Source organism: Topomyia yanbarensis, chromosome 1, assembly GCF_030247195.1.
Source record: "Topomyia yanbarensis strain Yona2022 chromosome 1, ASM3024719v1, whole genome shotgun sequence".
NCBI classification, from domain to species: domain Eukaryota; kingdom Metazoa; phylum Arthropoda; class Insecta; order Diptera; family Culicidae; genus Topomyia; species Topomyia yanbarensis.
In genome coordinates this window covers 174,799,542-174,818,674 of record NC_080670.1, presented here as the reverse complement: position 1 = coordinate 174,818,674, position 19,133 = coordinate 174,799,542, and the positions used below count along the sequence as shown (strand labels likewise).

Genomic DNA, 19,133 nt, shown 5'->3' with positions numbered 1-19,133 from the left:
CCCGTTTCGTGAGTCATTTAGCTCTCAGTGGATCCAGCGGGGAAAATAGATCGAAATGATGAGGTAAACGAAAGCAATTATGTTGAATTTTTTTCTCAGAGGCAGGATTTAAACCTGCAACCCTTGGGACTTCGTTTACTCCGTCTTAAATAAAGTATTGGCACATACGTCAAAACCCAAAACAATGAGTTATTTGTACTCAGCGGATATTTCTCAGCATTGATACTAACCTACTCCCACAGTGAGTTCCCCGCTGGTGGATTTCTTTCGATGCTCGTTATCGTGAGTCATTCAGTTCCTTGCTTCTTCAGGATGTACTCGATCTAGTCCCTGGCGGTGTAACTAGCCTGCTCATGAACTACCGGATAGGGTAGCGAGGTCGGTACATCGACGCAAACTACTCAAGCTAGTCCCCAGCAGTAGATCTCGCCTACTACACAGCGACCGGTAAGGTGTACTTATTCAAACTGTTAAATCTGGGCAGTGGTTCGTCGATCTCTTATCCATTTCCTCTGCATCGACCACTTTACTGTTGGTATTTCAACGCCTTTCTCCTTTCACATCTCCTGTACGACATTCTCTTCGTTTAGAGCCGGTAGCTCGCTTCACGGTTCTTCGAATCTCGGACAGTCGAAGACCACGTGTTCCTGCGCTTCTTCAACACCCAGGTAGTGAGATGAACGCAGAACTGATGAGCATACTTCCTGAATTGGCCGTGACAGCTCTCAGTCTGTAGCTGTCGCTGCTAGTTCATATTCGCTTCCTGCTCATTACTGTGCTTTGCCCATGAACATCATTTGTGGCAGTTTCTAGCAGATACCGCTCGTTTGCTGTACTCACTTCGATTAAGACAGTTTCCTGACGGCAATTCGACAGTATTCTTCTTTCTCATTTGTGTCAATGCTTTCTCCGCGCTCGCGATAACTGTGGGGATGGCGTCTACCATCGAGACGCGGAGCTCGTCAGCCTTATCTAAATGCTGGCCGGTCAGATGCCGAGATCAGTCCTACGATTCCAAATGAGGACGACCAACGTGACGCTCCCCTGTGATAGATCTAGCCTTCTCCGGTCGCGCCCGATTATCTTCTTTAGTTTTCTTCAGCAGGCTGACATGTTGAGTGCCAAGGTTAACCCGACGATAACGGTTGATAGGTGACTTCCTGTTCATCAGTGCCTCGATGATCCAAAGCCCAAAGTTGTTGCACGTCCCGTCATATTCGTTGCAACGCTGACATGATCTGAACGACTTTTCTATTCACCGCCACCCAATTTTCTCCGGCCGCACATATTCTTTGAGCCTATCCCGTTTAAAAGCGCAGGCAATCGAAGATAACGGGCTCAGATGCTTCCCCTGTATCACCACATGTGGTGCAGAACGATACTCTCACGTGTCCAAATCTGTTCAGATATTTCTTAGAACAGCCGTGACCAAACAAGAACTGCTTCTTGTGGAAGTTCGCTTCGCCTCCACCAGCTGTTTACAACGTTATTGTACACGTTACAATCAGCTCGGGCTTGTTTACGGACTCCTCTCGTACCTCGATTACTATAATAACACTCTTCTTCTAGTAGAAGGTTTATGGAAGTCGCTCCAGCTACCTCTGCTGCTAGCTAGTTCTAGACACTAGACACTCGCATGGTCGAGATCCCCTTCATCTGCAGCCCGTCATGACACCCGATAGCTCCCGCGTATCTGAGCACCGATGTGGAAACACTCGCCAGTTATCGCGTTTTACTACTGCTGATCACCGAATTTTTGGGCATGATCCGAGATAACATTTAAGGCCCTCCCGCATGCGTAGTTGATGTGGCCGATCGTCTATCATTACTTTCAGTTATCTGACTTAGATCAGGTGCTCTGATCGGAAGTCTAGCCTACTTCTCTGTTTTTCGGTTGCTTATCAAGACCACTTGGGTTTCGTGGTGAGCTAACGCCAGCTTCTTCTCGAACATCAAGTGTTCCTCAGCATCTATCGCCTGCATTGCGAGTACTTCTACCTCTTCTAATAATTCGCGGATCACTAGAGACACCACGTCGTCCACGACCGACAATCTTCAAGCATTTAGGGAAACGCAGCTTCAACACATCACACATAGCATTTCAAAGGGTCGTACCGAGTACGGAAACCTGTGGAACTCCCGCTGTTACGGTTACACTTCTTTTTCCACTGTCAGTTTCGTAGATCATTGTCGGGGTTTTGAAAGTTACTCCTCAAAATCCTACAAAGGCACTTCTTCGCAGCGAATCGGCAATTGCAGCCCAACTAGCCCTGTTCAAGGCATTTTTACATCCAGCATAACCACTCCGCTTCCCTTTACGTTTTGCTTCTGCGCAGCTTCCATAGCTCCCACAGCACCACATTCGTATGTGAATCTACCTTTCCGGAAGCTGAACTGCATATAGGATAGACCAGAGAAATGGTATTGGTTGTAATTCTTTCCCTCTGTGTTTGTTGTAAAATTGTTAAGGATTACTATTGCATACAATTTATCGACTGCATCCAACAGATGTATACGTATATATGCTTAAGAATTTCCAGAGAGTTACCTGGCTTCGGCAACAACACTTTTGTACCTGGATCCTGAACATGTCTTGGTTCCTAAGCATTGATGTTTTCAGAGCCACTTTGGGGATATCGTTTGGTACCAAGGCCTTCTTGGTTCGTATGGCTCCTTGTTGGCTTCTCGAGTTTCTTGTTCATGGTAATCCTGAGTCCCGTACGGAATGGGCGGCTGGCCCGTTGGATAAAGCTGTGGAAATAGCGCTTTTACGGTGGCTCTCATCCTCTCCGGATGCCTCCCAAGTAACAATTGAAGTTTTATAGCATGCTACAAGTGCAATCTAAGTTTTAGGAGTGGCTATAAAACTACCATAAAACATCTATTGTTACCAGGGCTATCCAGTGGTACTGCCAGTCCTGTCATCTTCGCCATGGTAACGGTGTCTATATGTGTCGGATTTGAATTGGCGTTGCGACAAAGTTCCCCTTGGTAGGCTTTCTTACTGAACTTGATTTTCTTATAAGGTGCGGCTCGTGCCGCCTTGTGCGATGATTTAGATTTTTCTGCATTCTTCTCCGGGCTCGAGCTCCACCAGAAGGCTGGATAGCAACTGTACCTTGGTGTACCTTCTCCCGGTATGGTTGCATCACACGCTCTTGCCAATGCGGTTATTATTTCATTTGCCCTGAAGATTAGATGATTTCACTCAAACCTCAACGCTTCGACAAGCACTCTTTTGTCAAACTTTATTGTTTACCTCCGTTTTGTTGATTGAGTCACACGTGCTTCCAACTGTATATTGCTACCAATCGTGTATCGGATCGCGTGGTAGTCACTGTGGGTGTACTTGTCGCAAACTCTCCAGTTCAAACTTTCTGCCAGTCAGAGACTGTAGAAGGTACCATCAAAAACTGTTTCTTAACCTTCCCTGCGGTGGGCTGCCCAAGAGTTGAAGTCTCCGGCTATGACCACTGGTCTCCGATCGGTTATCTCTTCTGCCGGCTTGCCGAGCATTTCTGTGAATTGATCGATCCTCCATCGCGGAGGTGCGTGGCAGCTATAGAAAAATACTATTAATGTTGGTGATATCAAAGGATATCTTCTCGTAGTCCAAATCGCCACTGCTTCTGTGTATCCGATATCCAGTTCCCATCGCCGGCCGGGATACAGTCTGGCTCCGAGACGATAGCTAGATCACACTTAGATTTCACTACAGATCGCCGCAGCAAGTGTTGTGCTGTGTCGTAGTGCAGTCGTCTGTTTGAAGTCCGGACATCACGGGCTTTTTGTAAGTAACCGATGGTTACCTTCTTCGTTTGCACAGATCAGACGTTTCGGTGCCTGAATTTTACCGTTTCTTGGAACTTTCTGGTCTCACATCCGCTGGGCACGTTGTTAGTCTCTTCTGCATTGAGTAGGACACGGTTTTGCATTCACTGGTACTTACCTTTCGCCTCGCTAACTTTCCTAACTTTTAGCAGTGCTGCGTTTGCCTTATATCCAAGGACTTCTTGGCCGCTTCCGACGACTACTTTTCGTTTTTTTCTGCTTGATGTTCTAGGGTACTCCATTCCATGATCGCCAATCCAAGGGTTCCTTGGATCCATAAAACCATTATCTTGCTACCGTTGTGCACATTCTTCTGCGCTGTTCATTTTTTGTCTTTGAATTTAAGATAACACTCAATTGTAATCGATTCGGGAGTGCTTTGTATGAAATGACAAGCAAATTTTTTTTTATAAGAAATTACCCATTTTGTTTCGTTTAAAAGATACAGCAAGCAAATATGTCCTAGTTCGCTGATAGCATGACCAGAGATGCTATCCCGAATCAAATTGGAGTAATTAAAAATATGAGAGAATCTTATAGCTTGAAAAAGCTCATTCTTTGGATACTGCCGGTTTATTGATTAATCCCACTAAACGTGACATGTTGATTTAGGTTTTCTTTTTTCTAGGAAATACAAAGAGATGCAGACTTTGGCAAGTTTTGCAGAACTTTCTATTGCGAATAACTGCTGCAAAACAGCTGTATTTAAAATAAAATAGTCCAAAATAGTTCTAGTCTATTTTCAATTGTTGAAAAGTTTTTTTGAGGCTTAATTTCTTCAAAATATCTCTTCCAATATTTTTACCATCTTTTTATGAATAAGACAAAAACACAAACTTCCCCCAAATAGTTTTAGGCATATTAATGTATTAAATAAAATGTTTTGAATCGCCATTCAAAATGTGAACACTTCAATTCATGTAGGTTCAGCGCGTGTGTGTGTGTGGTAATACAATCCATCTCCCACTGACCGGCAGTACTTTAATGAAAGAAACTTGTCTGTATCTATTTATTGATAAATTTTGTATTATCCATAGATGTACACATGTTTAGCTCTGCAGATGAAAGGCGATAGCTCTACTGTACATCCAACGACCCATTTCAAGTATGCCTATTCATACACGTACATTCTGAGGCCTCTTTTATATACAATAAGCCCCGTGCAAATACATCCACGTTTCAATTGGATATGTGCAATATACTCCTACTTCCAGAACTAAAATAATATTTTTGATTCTGGCACGTATTTACAATGAGGTAAAATATATAACTTTTGAAGAACCACATAAAATGATCTCACCAGCGTGTTGCTCTGAATTCATTAATCGATGGCATTTCTACGAAGAATTCTCCATCCACAATCAGTGAAATCGTTGCATTAACTAGTCAAGTTCAGATGACGTTGTGGATGCTAAGCGGGCGTGTTTTTTTGGTGGCTTGATTCACTCACATACATGGTAAAATAATTAGGATATGATGATGAAATCACACCGTCAATTTACACTATTCTCGCAATATTTTAAGCTATTAAGTCATAAAACAACAGCAAAAGCGGCCTACGGCGCGATTAGCTTCCTTTAATTGATGTAGGTTCAGTGTGTGTGTACAATCCATTTCCCACTGTCCGGCAGTGCTTTTATGGAAGAAGCTTGTCTGCATCTATGTAATGATATATTTGTTTTTATCGATAGATGTACACATGTTTAGTCCTGGAAATGAAAGGCGATAGCTCTATTGTACATCCAACGACCCATTTCAAGAATGTCTGTTCCTACACGTACATTCTGAGGCCGCCTTCATATGCAATAAGCCCTGCCCGAATACATTCACGTATCATTTGGATATTTGCAATATATTCGCACTTCCAGAATGAAAAATATTTTTGATTCTGGCACGTATTTACAAAAAGTAAAATATATATGAAGGTAGAAAAACATTGAAAAATGACATGAAACGATCTCACCAGCTCTGAATAAATAAATTCATGAGATTTATGTGAAGAATAGACTTTTCTACGGCTCAAGTACGTACACGCCACATGACACAAATACTACATTACAAGCTGGTGGAAAATAATAAACAAAGACGGCAAAAGTAAATGGGATTGTTTTCAACCAGGAAACTTCATTAGTGTTCGTGAGACCGGTCGCAAAGAACTCAATTCTCCTCCATCCGTAAAATTGTTGCATCCGCTACTCAGATCTAGGCGGCGCTGCAGGCGCTAAGCGGAACGAACGGGCGTATTTTTTCGCGTCTTGCTTCACATACTGCAATGGCAAAGGTGTGACGAATTTCTATTCAAAATCACAATTTTCTCGCGATATTTCAACCTACTAACACGTAACTCAACAGGAAAAACTACCTACTAAACGATTGATTTCATTTTCCTGTTGATTCTATATTCTATATCACTGAAAAACTTTGAAAAATACTGGACGTTAACGACAACACGTCCGGGCGATTCGCCAGTGCTGCCACTCATCTCCCTCCTTTAATTGATGTAGGTTCAGTACACCGAAAATCAATCAAGAACGAAACGCTACCAATAATGCATGAATTTCTTACAATGTACTCTGGCAATGTGCAAAAAATGTAACTGGTAGAATGAGAGTCAATCACTAAGAACAGGGGCGGCATTACACCCAAAACGTACCCGGTAAGATTCGCTTACATTAATGCAATAAATACGAGCGAAAATTGCAGGCGTTCTGGTAATGTGCAAAAATTGCAAGAAGCTTTCTTGCATGTAATGCAAGAAACAGAAAAAAACAATTGTATTGGCGATGTATGTGTATTGGTGACCAATATGCGTTAGATAAAAAACTGGCATTGAAAACCGAGCTGCGCACGAACAGATCACTAACCAACACTTTATACATCCAACCATGCTATCCGATAATTATTGGTGGATAAAAGTAATATATAAACATTTGGATGATTTCACGATTGATGAAAAAAGTAAAAGAAGCATCGAAGATTTGAACTCGTGCCCTTACGCATCGTTGTACAGACTATAACCACTGATCTATTTGTACACATAAAAACGGAGCGTTAAAACTCGTACAATCAGCACGTCCGGAATTCGATGCTTCCTTGTATGTAATGAGTAAGCAACAATACTGAGCTTGATGATGTTGATGAAGATTGAAGAATGAATAAAAAGCAGACAGTAAATAAAAACTCGGCGTGCGGTGCTATACCAACCAGCATTAGCAAGTTGAATGTGGTGGAAATCTTTTGACAGTGTGTTGAAGAAACGTATGTACGTATAGCGAGAGATGAAGTGATTTTATATGCTTGCAGCGGTTGCAAGCGGATTTCACTGCAAAATTGCAAGCGATGCTAACATTATTTGCAAGTGATTGTCGCTTGCAACTATTGCAAGAGATTTTTGTTTTGGGTGTATGGAACCAATAACCATTTCGAATCGACTTTTTCATACAAGCTTGCTTACACAGTTCGGTTTCTCATCTTGCTCAGTTCAGAAGCTATAAATCGCTCCGCTGCTATAGCAGGCCAAGTGATCAAATTTACCCGTGCGCTGCCGCTTTGTCTATTTGAAAAAGCAAAAATTGATTCCTTCTACCCAGAGTTTTTAATAGTAGAGTTGCGTAAAGAGGATTGGCAACATTGGACCAATCATTGGTCTTTTTTAAATTTTGGCAACCTTTTATTTTTAGTTAAATTTCAAATGACTTAACCCGAACGCTTCAGTTAGAAGTTAACTTTGTGCAATTAAAAATTTAAAATTAAGTGTTTAAAAATCAGTACGATAAATAACATCGTATAAAGAATTTAAGCTTTTTCCGGTTCTCAACTGATTCGTAACTAAGAACGAAATGCATTGATTTTTGCCGCTTGTCGTCTGATTGGGGTGTGACAAAAAACAGTCGAATTTGCAGCGTAAGATAAATTTGAAACAGGTACATATGTATAAGTGGAATGCATACAAAAATTTGTCAAAATTTTAGCTGCACTTTAACTATGAGAAATACCTTCATATTTCCACTGTCGGTGGAAGATTATTAACACTACCCAGAGCTGTTCCAGTGTTTGAAATAGTGCCAAATTTGAATATCAGTGAGCATATATTTTTTAATAATTGTCATTAAGCGAAATATTAACATTATTTAAATGTTAATATTACATAATTGAATTTTTTCTCATAATTATAATCACATAACGATACTCCCCACGCATTCGAGCATTCTTCGTGTCCGATAGGTAGACGTTTTGAGTGTTCAATAGGTAGATTTGCTTCAGTCTTTGCGCAACTGTTCTTTATAAACTGTGCTTCTACCTAGTGTGTGAAAAGTGAACAAACAATGAGTGATAATACAAAGGAAGAGTATGTCCCGTTGCGGATAAACTGTGTTGCTGTTGACTTCTCGAAATGTCCGGTAAGACCATCGATTCGTGAAGTTGAGGAATTGTTGAAGGTGAATATGAAACTCAACATAGCAGAATTTAGCGGCGTGCAATTCCATCATTTACGTAATGCGGTACTGATTACGTTCAAAAACATTAGCCAAGCAGAATCATTCGCTTCGCAGAAGAACTTGATACATGCCGTCGAATGTAATGACACTTTATACAACATCCCAACGTATATCGACAATGACAGTATTGAAATAAAGCTACATGACCTGGCACCACGTACTAGTTTCGCCGCTATCAAAAAACTCATGTCAAAATACGGAGAGGTGGATAGTGTTCAAGAAGATACTTGGAGGAATTTCTTCCCAGGACTTGGCAACGGCGTTCGTGTAGTGAGAATGCGGCCGACAAAACCTATTCCCTCCTACTTGTCTATCTCAGGTAGATGCCCTAAAGGTATTGTACATTCTCAACGAACACTAGTCACGTACCCAGGGCAGATTCCTACGTGCCAACATTGCGATTAGCCGCTACATCACGAAAAACCTTGCGCAGAGGTTGCTAAGGAAATTCCCCCTGCGACGACCAAAGCCGGTATACAGTCGTCGTATGCTAAACCACAACCGGTTGGTAAACCAACGACTGCGGACCGGGCAGTAACAAACACCAGCTCAACAAAGATCAGGTCCAGTGCCACTAAACCAACTGCCATTACCAACATCGAAGTAACAACGATTACTGCAAATGTCTCCAAACCAACAACCAACAGCATAAATAAGGAATCAACCACCGATGAAGAAGGATTTACAGCAGCGACCCGGAAGTACAAGAAACAAACAAGAACATCCGATCACAGACTAACAGACATAACACTCAAAAACAAAGCTTCGCCCGCTTTAACGGTCATTTCAAATATATTTGTAGTTGGGACTGTGGCCACATTTGAAGTTATGGCGCCAGTGACATATGAACAATTATATGGGGGATAGACTACTAGTGAAAAATTGTTCCCAAACCTGAGGGGTAACCCACCAGTAAATGAGTGATTGGGACTGTGAATAAAAGGTGGAGCTAGTGTTCTGGGAAAATTGTCGGATCGATGTTTTTTGAGGGAATTCCCTCATAGTGTTATGTCTGTTAGTCTGTGATCCGACCATGAGCATCATGAATGCAGTACCGATGACGACATGGACATGAACGAAAACGCGAGAGAAGACGGACCGAATGACCCTCAAGGTGCGACAGACAACGCACCTAAATTTTCACCACCAAGGAAGAGGACTTCAACACGCAACAGCAAGCTGCGTCAACAAGATCCTATAGATAGTTGAGAGTTTATTTTAATTTCTACATATTGTAAAATTTTTAAACGACCCACGGCTCAGTTATGCTAACGCTTTGAGCCGTGTCAAATAAAAAAAGAAAAGAAAAGCTTGCTTACAATAAACCTTTCGTTTCGAGATGCGCAATGTCAGCCTAGATATCCATCTCGAGCTGTGTAAAAAATAGTTGAAAAGTAATTGGGATATTGCCACCAGGTGCGCTACTATCGCTTTTTTGTAACACCAAAGGAGAGGGGCCCTAAGAAATTTCAAAACCGTGTTTGATGTCAAGTTTCTTAGAATGTCATAAACAGTGAAGATCAGGTGTCACCCGCTAAAAAAATTGTTGAAAGATTGCCATTATGAGACTTTGAAACTTTTTGAGTCAGTTGAGTTTTAGGTTTGAAAAGGAAGCTTTCAAATTTATTTGATGGCAAATGTCTTAGAAATAAATAAAAAAAATGAATTCCAGAAAGGCAATTTTTTCAAAATTATTTTCTTTTGAGATTGCACCAGGTCTGTACGTTTCATGACATTCAAAGACATTTGGCATAAAAAATTCAAATTTGATTTTTAAAATTTATGGGTGAAAACTTTTTCCAAGGCGAAGAAACTTTTGAGGTACGGCACTCTACAGTATTTGAAGACTAGTAGACTGAGGAGAATTTTTTTTGGAGTGTGATCTTGCTGGTGGATTGTTGATTACGGTGCGTATCATTAGATTTGAACTAACAGTCCAAGTGTAGTAATAATATTCCAGTTATGTTCCAGACATTGCTTACGTTTTTACACACACGAGTGAAACAGAGATGATCTTTGTCGGCTTCAGGTGGTTCCACATACTTTGAATGAAATCGGTAGCTTCCAGCTATACATAAATTTTGACCAAATTTTTGTTTTACTATCCTTTGACTTATCTTTAAATTTGTGAAACTTCTCAGTATTGTGTCTTCCGCTTTGCGCCGGGTTCAAGGTCCGCAAATGAATAAACCCCCCCTGAAAAAAACTTAGTTCATGGTAAAATGGATGTCGAACAAGATTCATCATCAAAGACTCCGACTTCTCGTTTAAAATCATACACATTGAACTGAGTAGGAGCAAGCAAATTGCGATACTCACGACAAGCCTTTTATGAAGGATCACCGCGTGAGCGGGCATGTAGCTCACAAAGTTGAGATAGACAGGGTAGACAGCGATTCGAGTTTGTCATGCGTGAATCTGCTGAAGCTTTGGGTTCGTAGGACTTCTTACTCTAGGAAGCGAAGATTTTGAATGGCAATCGCACTGGACGGGACAAAATGGCGAAAGAAATACTTAAAAATAGTTGAGTCATTTACCATGACAATTCATTATACCGGAGCTGATGCTAACAGCTCCAGATTTTAGAAATTTGAGATCAACCAAGAAGTTTCCAGCGGTTCCAGACAAACTAGAATGCTCTTGTGATTTTAAAACAGATATTTACCTTAGTACAGGATTCATTGGGCTTAGGTTGAGCACCGGCTACTTTGTGGCATTGGGGAGCTCCTCCCGACATAGAGGAGACTTAAATTCTCATGGAGTTGTTGTCTCCTTGGTAATTGATCTGGCTTACTCCACGATCTTTGCTATAGCTTCAAGAAGTGGTCTTTTAGCGCCTTTGTTGGAGTCTCAGTTGTGCGTCCCTTTGGTGCTTACATTCGTTTTCTTCTTCGGTTCGACTTTCGATCAACAATTTAGTGTGTACCGTAAAATAGCACTCCTATCCCGACTTATTTTGTACAGCAGACCAAGATAACAGCGTACGCTAAAGATGGCGTCCTTGGTGGGGCCAACCTGACCAACCGCACGCTACGGGATTGATGGTTATGTTCCGATTCGCTTCATGTCTACCACAATCAACGAAGTGGTTGCGGATTTCGATTTGTACGTGTCATCGACTACCTTTCAAGAACCGGCTATTAAGCAGTTTCTGACTGGCCAGTTATTTACTGACGAAATTTTTTTTCCGTATTCCCTGTCAAACCATTAGGAAGTTAATTAATAATCCTGAATGAATTATGTATGGATTCCAATCCAAATGCAACCAAAAAAAATTTCGACGCCTCCAGTAAATATATAAGAGTAACAAATCAATAAATTTCGACGATTGTTTCATCCCGTTTGGACGAGCAAAATTGTTGAGGTGTAAGATGTACTTAGTCGGGAACCTAATGAACTGAATATAAAAATTATTTAACATTATTTAAAATTTTCCGCATCTGCAAGTACAAAATAGCCATCAATCTTTATAATCATTGGCGAATTCGCTAGCCTTACAGCCACGCTTATTATATACTCGAATACAATTGGCTGACAAGTTTCCAAGAGCTTATACGCTTTTGTCATTATCGTGAACGGTTATCCAAAGTACTGTACATATAATCCTTCTTTATTTATATGAAAATGACCAAGTAAAATGAACAAGGACAAATAAATCTGCTGATCCGCTGGGTGTTTACCGCAAAGTACTCAACTCACCTGTTCGCTGGGTGGCTTCAAGGGCTTTTTCCGTATCCCCCTTCGGGCTCGTGCCTTCGCCGCATAGTAGATCCTAATGTACACGAACACCATGATGCAGCTCGGTATGTAGAACGAACCGAGCGCCGAGTAGAGCACGTAGCCAATGTCCTGACTCAGCTGCAAGTGGGAAAAGAAACAGAAGAAAAAAAGAAAACGTTAGGAAATCTGTTGCTCAATTTTAGTTTTCTTTATACAGCACAAGGTTGTATCCAAATGTCCATTTAGTAGAAGCAATTGGGTAGACATTTGCAACTAGAACCGGACAGCCGGAACCGAAGGGATACTTGGCAATAGTTGAGATACATAATTTTATTAATCTTTCAACCCATTCGTCCTTGCTGCCAGTAACCCGACTCTTCAGGGACAAGGACGGCGCCGTCGAGCACTCTTTCTCTAATTGTCTTAATTTGATAGAATTAATTTTCATTTTCCAGACTGTAATTTATTTGCCCGGCCATCATAAACTACTGTTAAGGGGCGTGAAGTGCCGGGAATCCGCTTCGGGGCGGGCGAAAAAAACGTGATTGGTGGGTAGATCCGTCCCGAAGATTTCGGTGCTATGCAGTTCCTCCGCCAGATTTATAGTTTACAAGCTAATGGTTGTTCGGCGTGGACAAACCAAGTGCGAACGAACGAGAACGGAAAGGATAGGATGAAATTAAATTTAATTAATGGTACGGTAACGGGGGCAGCTCAGCAAAGCTTGCGGGCCCCAACAAGCTGCCCGAATGTTTTCACTTTGCTTGACAGGATTGAGATTTATGGGGGAACATGATAAAACCCCGTGGGTATTTAATGCTATTAGAAGGATTCATCGTCGGAAATTATCTGTAATCCTGGTAGCTGCTGAGGGGACAGTTTGTAATGCAATTTTCAAATTGAATTGGTTGGGAAGTTGTTCGGCGATTTCAATCAACACCGAAGCCGTCCTTTATCACTAATCGGCGTCAGAGATGCCAGATTTGCAGACAAGTCTGCAAATTGGCAGACTTTTAATTTAAGCTGCAGATTTTTTCGATGACGCAGATATTTGCAGATTTTTTAGTTTGGTTGCAGATATTTGCAGATTTCTTAGTTTGGTTGCAGATATTTGCAGATTTTTGAATATAAAGGCTTTTGGTTACACTAGCTTTCGACATTTTTTGTTCTTCCCAGACTTTTAAAATTATTATCGCAGACATTTGAAAAAAGTACCTGGCATCTCTGATCGGCGTTCGAAGGCGTTGGAGTTTACATCAGAAAAGAAATGGAAAATTAAAAGTGGCAGCACTGGCAAATCGGACACATCGATTGGACGTGTTTGTTTTCGTGCAAGTTCTTTATAAGTTTCTTTCAGTGTCATAGAGTGTAACTTATTAGAAACAGAAAGCAATCATTTACAAGATCGTTTCTGGTGTTAAGTTGCGTATTAATTAGTGAAAATATTGCGATAAAAATGCAATTTTGTCTATACAGATTGTATCGTAACCTTCAAATATTTTGACAAGTACGTGTGCAATTCGAGCCACTAAAAAGTGCTCCCGCTATTTCCACTTAGCGTCCGCAGCGCCATCTGAATATGACTGTCTGACTCACCACTTTGGTTGATCGATGATAGAATATTTTGCAGAATGTCAACAATTAGTCAATTAAAAGCAGGTCGTTGGATATAGTTTTATGTATTACCAAATAGATGCAGATAAGTTTTTTTTCCATAAAAGTAAGTAATCTGACGAACCAAACAAATCGAAAATAATCTAGATGAACCAATGGCAACCAAAGCAATCTCATTGTGAATAAAAATAATATTTTTCAATTAGGTTCACAATAATTTACTTAAGAACATTTCGGTTCGGAGATGGCCCGCAATGCTAACTTTCCGACTATCAATTGCAAACGATGATTTCCGATAAAATCACGTACATTACAGGACTGCTTCCGGAAGTTTCTCCTTCTATACCGATTCCCTCGAATAACAGCTTAGTTATCGCTATTATGAGAATTTGCGAGAAAAAAAAATTTCACCCGATGCTGCAATATTGCATCCTAGCGATAGCTTATCCCGGATAGCTAATAGTAATTGAAACGGTGCCTATATTCGAGCCCGATCCGAACATTCCAACCAACCACTCCCCGGACCAGTTATCCGGACAGGGAGGTGCAAGGGGTAGGTCTCGATCCGAATATTTTCCTACGTATCTACCGACTGAAATGTAGTTTGCGAAACTATGCTGGGTATTCCACCCCCTTCCATCACCCCTCCCAAATGCGTTAAGTTGGACGATTTGATTTTACGGTGGTTCTACTATTAAAATTTTATCGTCATCGATTCGCCAATAGTCAGTGCTGTTCACACGTGTATGCACTGCACACGAGGATGGTATTTACTAGCGTTTCGGAATAGGGTTCGATTTCCTTATAGGACACTGCAAGGGGTGTCGCATGGGGAACAAGGAGCAACACAGAATATGCTTTTATTGAATGGTTTCGATTTTCGATCCGGTGAAATGAATGAAACTTTGGGATGCCACAACGGATACCGGAAGCTGGTCTGGCGGGTTTTAGTTTACGAAAGTGATTTGGGGAATCAGAAACCCTATCTCAATGTTCACCGTTAAATATAGTAATTGTGTTGGTGTTTATTTGTGCTTTATGGAAAGCACTGGTGGTCTGATGAGCGCGTCGTCTCGCGCCTAGGGGATGCTAGAGGTTATCGACATCCCCGTGCGTTGGAGGGTTTGTTGTGACTAGTGACTAGCTAAACCTAGTTTTTTATTCTACATTCCTAAATCAGTCAATTTTCTTCTTTTTTGGCTCATAAGGAGTTAGGCATTAGCTTAAGCTCCTTAGACCCACTGTTATTCACCGAATATACAGCCTCATTTGTGAACAAAGGGGAACAGCGGCCCTCCTTCAGGTCGAACGTTGCCTGGGTACTTGAACTTAGGTGACACAATCGATAGGCAGACTCGGCTACTGCTAGGCATTGCATAAGAAGGTGAGTCCGATGTCCAACCGACAAGCAAACCGTTCACGATTTTGAAATCGGTTCACTGTGTACTGGGATGTTATCAATATGGTTTAGGCCACGAAGAAGGGCAGAAGGGCTCGGTATGTTGTAAGGACAACATCGAAAGATCCATTTGTGTTCCACTGGATGGCCAGTGTTGATCGTCGAAGCAGTGGAGTGCAGGTACCCGTGATCTCCGAAGGCATTGTTGTGAAAATCTTCGGGAGATATACAAACAGCAGACGGTGCTGAGCTAAGTGTACTATGGCACAAGCTTACCGTGGAGAGGACACAGGTAGGCCAGCAGCCGCCGGGGGTGCATCACTGCAAGGCGGAACGTACCCGGTCAGGACTGGCACGGGGAAGCGGGCACTCGTGTTGTCGCCAGTCAGAGTTTTATTCGAGCTGGTAGGCCTGCGTAATGATTAGTTTGCTGCTACTGTCGGGTGTTTCCTGGGTGCTTCCACGCTAAAGACCTTTCCATACATGCCGGAGAAGCTCACCAGCATCTTAAACCGGGCTGCCTTTTTCTGCATCCTCAGGACAAGTGGGAACCATCCGCGACAGGCGGTGCACTGGTGTTCGCGCCCTCCCACCCGCTCTTCTGTGAATTAAGCAAAAGACAGAGTAGCCCCGTCCGTTTCGAACCTCATTCAGGACAAATGCACAACCAGCCCTTCACTGGAAGTGAACTACTACTGCTACATTCAACACCAGTACCCAAGCGGGTGAAATTGAGGAGTATTAATCGCATTTGGAGTTGTGAACCGTTATCAGCTTCATGGAAGGAAGTCCTCGTAATTGATATCCCAAAGCGATATCAGGGGAACGAAATACCGGATGATGTTCGCCCAATCAGTTTGCTGCCCTGCTTCGCCAAGACGATGGAGCAAACAGACGGCTGACGGACTTACTGCAGAATCATAAATTCTTGGATCAGCGACAGTTCGCGTTCATCCGCTTTGGAGAAGTGGTAAGTCAATCCGTAACTGACGGCCTGCACGCCTATGCCGCTGTACTCGACGTGGCGAAGGCTTATAATACTGTTACCGGAAACATGGGCCGTTTCTTGAATGATTAATTGTGTTGGTGGTAATCTGAGGTGCCCAATCCGGCGCTTTTTCGGAGAACAACGGGGTCCCCCAGTGATCTGTACTCGCCGTCACATTGTAACTTTTGTCCATGAACTCTTTATTTGTCAACCTGCCGGCGGAGATCTACGTCTTCGTCTACGCCGATGACGTTGTGTTGGTAGCGATGGGAAGGACCATCGGACGAACCCGTCGTGAACTTCAAGCCCCCGTAAGTGCAGTGAGACGAGGGGCGTTTTCAATCGATGTCACCTACTAAATTCGTGATTATGAACTTCTGCAGCACAAATAATATTGGAACAGGAAGGCCGATCCTGCTGGACGGGGCTATCGTTCCCTACGTAAGGAACCAAAGATTCTGGGGATAGCCATAGACCGCCGCCTCACATTTGCGTCACCCTTTCGACTAATCACGAACAGCTCCCGGCACAAGCGCTGCGATCATCGCACTGCACTGAACGTTGGTCAGGTGCTAATCCACTGCAGAATATTCTACGGGGTAGAGATGACGAGCTATCGGCCCTACAATATGAACGGTTTCATAAATATCAAAAAGTCCCCTGTTTCACGGAACAATTCGCAGTGCTTCTGATTTGCTCCCTAGCACGCTTACTGAAGCGACCTGCGTGGAGGGAACTTCGGAGCGGATAGCCGGAAAGGACTGCGTCCTGTTTCAAATAGTCAGCGAGATCCATCGGGAATATACAAACGTAGACCAATCGCCCGTCTGCATCGAGCTCGTGACCGGGCCTAGCACACCCGCGGACTCAATCTGGACACAAGTCTGTCGACAGAGTTGAGCTAAATATAACCGTGTCATGGCTACCAGGTATAAAAATCGTGTGCGGATAATCACCGACAGCTCGAAGATCGAAGATGAGATCGGAAAAGGAGTAAGCGGAATACGGGAAGGGCTCTCCTTCCGCCTACCGGCACCATGCTAGGTGTTCTCGACCCAGGCGTCGACTATCGCGCTCGCTTTGGCACAGAAAGCAGAAGATAGACCTGTCGTTGTTCTGTCTGACTCTCTGGCGGCTATATCCTTAGCCGAGTAGATAATTACCGTCTCGAATCTTGGGAACAAACCTAAAATTTGAAGACTGGCACGCATCTCGGGTATACAATGCGCGATTTTGAAATCCTCGATGTATCTTGATTCCATTCGCACAAACGTACTGTAAGTTATGTGAATGTAATGCATGCGTGGATATAACGAATTCCTAGAAATAGACCTAACCACCCTTGAGTCGGGGAAATCCGGGCACCCTTTTATCCAGGCTATCGAGGCCGAATATGACCCACTCAACACAACTTGTAGGGTTCCCGGTCACCGTAGCATCGAAGGCATTGAAAAGGTTAATCGCCCTGCAGCCAGGGGGAGACACGCCTGCTGGCGTCTTACCGCACTTGATCAGACTGCAGACCAGCTGAAATCAGGGATTACCGAAGCCTTCGCATGACATTGGCGCGGCAGTGCCGGACACCCTCAACGCGTCAATTTCTTGTCCGCTAGCTGGACATATCGGGCTGCCAGGAGGAAAAACGAGAGTCTCTCAATCAAAGAGATCCTCCGGAATGACCCTAACCGAGAAGAAGTATTGGCCTTGCTTAAGGACACCGGACTCTTGATCAAAATCTATTTTGTTGTTATATTTTTGAGCATTCAATCCAACAATATTGTACTCACCGCAAAATATCTTTGAGATTGCCTTTTAACTAAAAATACATTAAAAGTTCACAGTATTCACAAAATTAGTTCAAATTTTAAGATTTTCTCCAATACGCTTCTACCACTAAATTTTTTTAATAACGTAGATGAATATAATGATATTAAAATTAAGTATACTTTTTTGTTTTTTTCAGTTTAAAATGCAGACCCCAAAATAGACCCAGGCCTCGGGGCTGTAGCCCCCTGGACCCCCCCCCCCTCTCGTCGGGCCTGCCCTTTAAGGGTGCTTCACAATTGTGGCCCATGTCAGAGACTACGCCATCAATTTCTACTTCCCGAGCGGGTACGTATACGTATACGTATTTTCGTGCACGGTCGAGTATTGTTTAATTAGATCACGCATATATCGATGATGTTAAACGGCTTCTTTTTTGTCCGGAAGCAGACCATCCGGGGGCCGATTGTATCAGATGGATGTAGTTTGGTTCGAAAAGCATTATGTTTGGCATTGGAGAAATATTCAAATCGACCTCCATTAAACCTGAGGGGATCCTAGTCAAAAAAGGCGAACGAACATGACGTTTGGCTCAACTCGCCTGTGCTAATTGCCCCTAGGAATAAATGCAATTTGAGAATGCGATTTAAAGGCAATTTCAATACTTTAACGAATTTTCTGGCGGCCGAAATGAACTTGGTTGTTTTTGCGTTTTTCGAACATGGCGGTTCATGTTTGGCTTAAGCTTAAAATTGTTTTTTAAACAATTCGCGTGTTCTGGCTTGTATCACAGAGAACAGACATCCATGATCGAACAAAAATATTTAAAAAACATGTGTAAACATTTGAATTAATATACGAAAAACACTAGCGCCGCCACACCAACCTATCCCAACTATCCGTCAAATCCATTCCGGAACCGGTTCGAAATCCTGCCCTCTAAGAACGGTTGGTTTCAAAATTGTCCAATGAAGGACGTTCGTTGGACCAATTCGAACAACGTCCAAATAACCGTTCAACAAACGTCCACCGTTGGATCCGTGCTGAACGATTTTGAAACAATTTTTTGGACGTCTCAGTGGGTGGATGGATTCAGTATGGAATCTTGCTCAAAGAAAACAACCGATTCCGACTCTATCGGTTGATGCATTTGAGCTGGAATGCATGCTGGAAGTCCGAATCGGTTCCGGACTAGTTTGACTGGGTAGAGGAATAACCGCTATCAATTCTGTCGCACTCAGCCACAAAAAAACATGACGACAGTAGCGCACCTGGTTTAGATATCCAAACTACCTTCGAAACCGTTAGAGATTTTACA

General features: G+C 42.6%; 1 protein-coding gene across 1 annotated transcript in view; it reads right to left on the bottom strand.

Annotated features, from left to right (window-relative positions):
• The window catches only part of LOC131681819 (alpha-2Db adrenergic receptor), a 580,412-nt gene that overhangs the window by 26,414 nt on the left and 534,865 nt on the right, over positions 1–19,133 (bottom strand). The window contains exon 3 of the mRNA XM_058962874.1: positions 12,030–12,188. Within this exon, the coding sequence (XP_058818857.1) occupies positions 12,030–12,188 (159 nt within the window). The remainder of the gene's footprint in view (positions 1–12,029; positions 12,189–19,133) is intronic.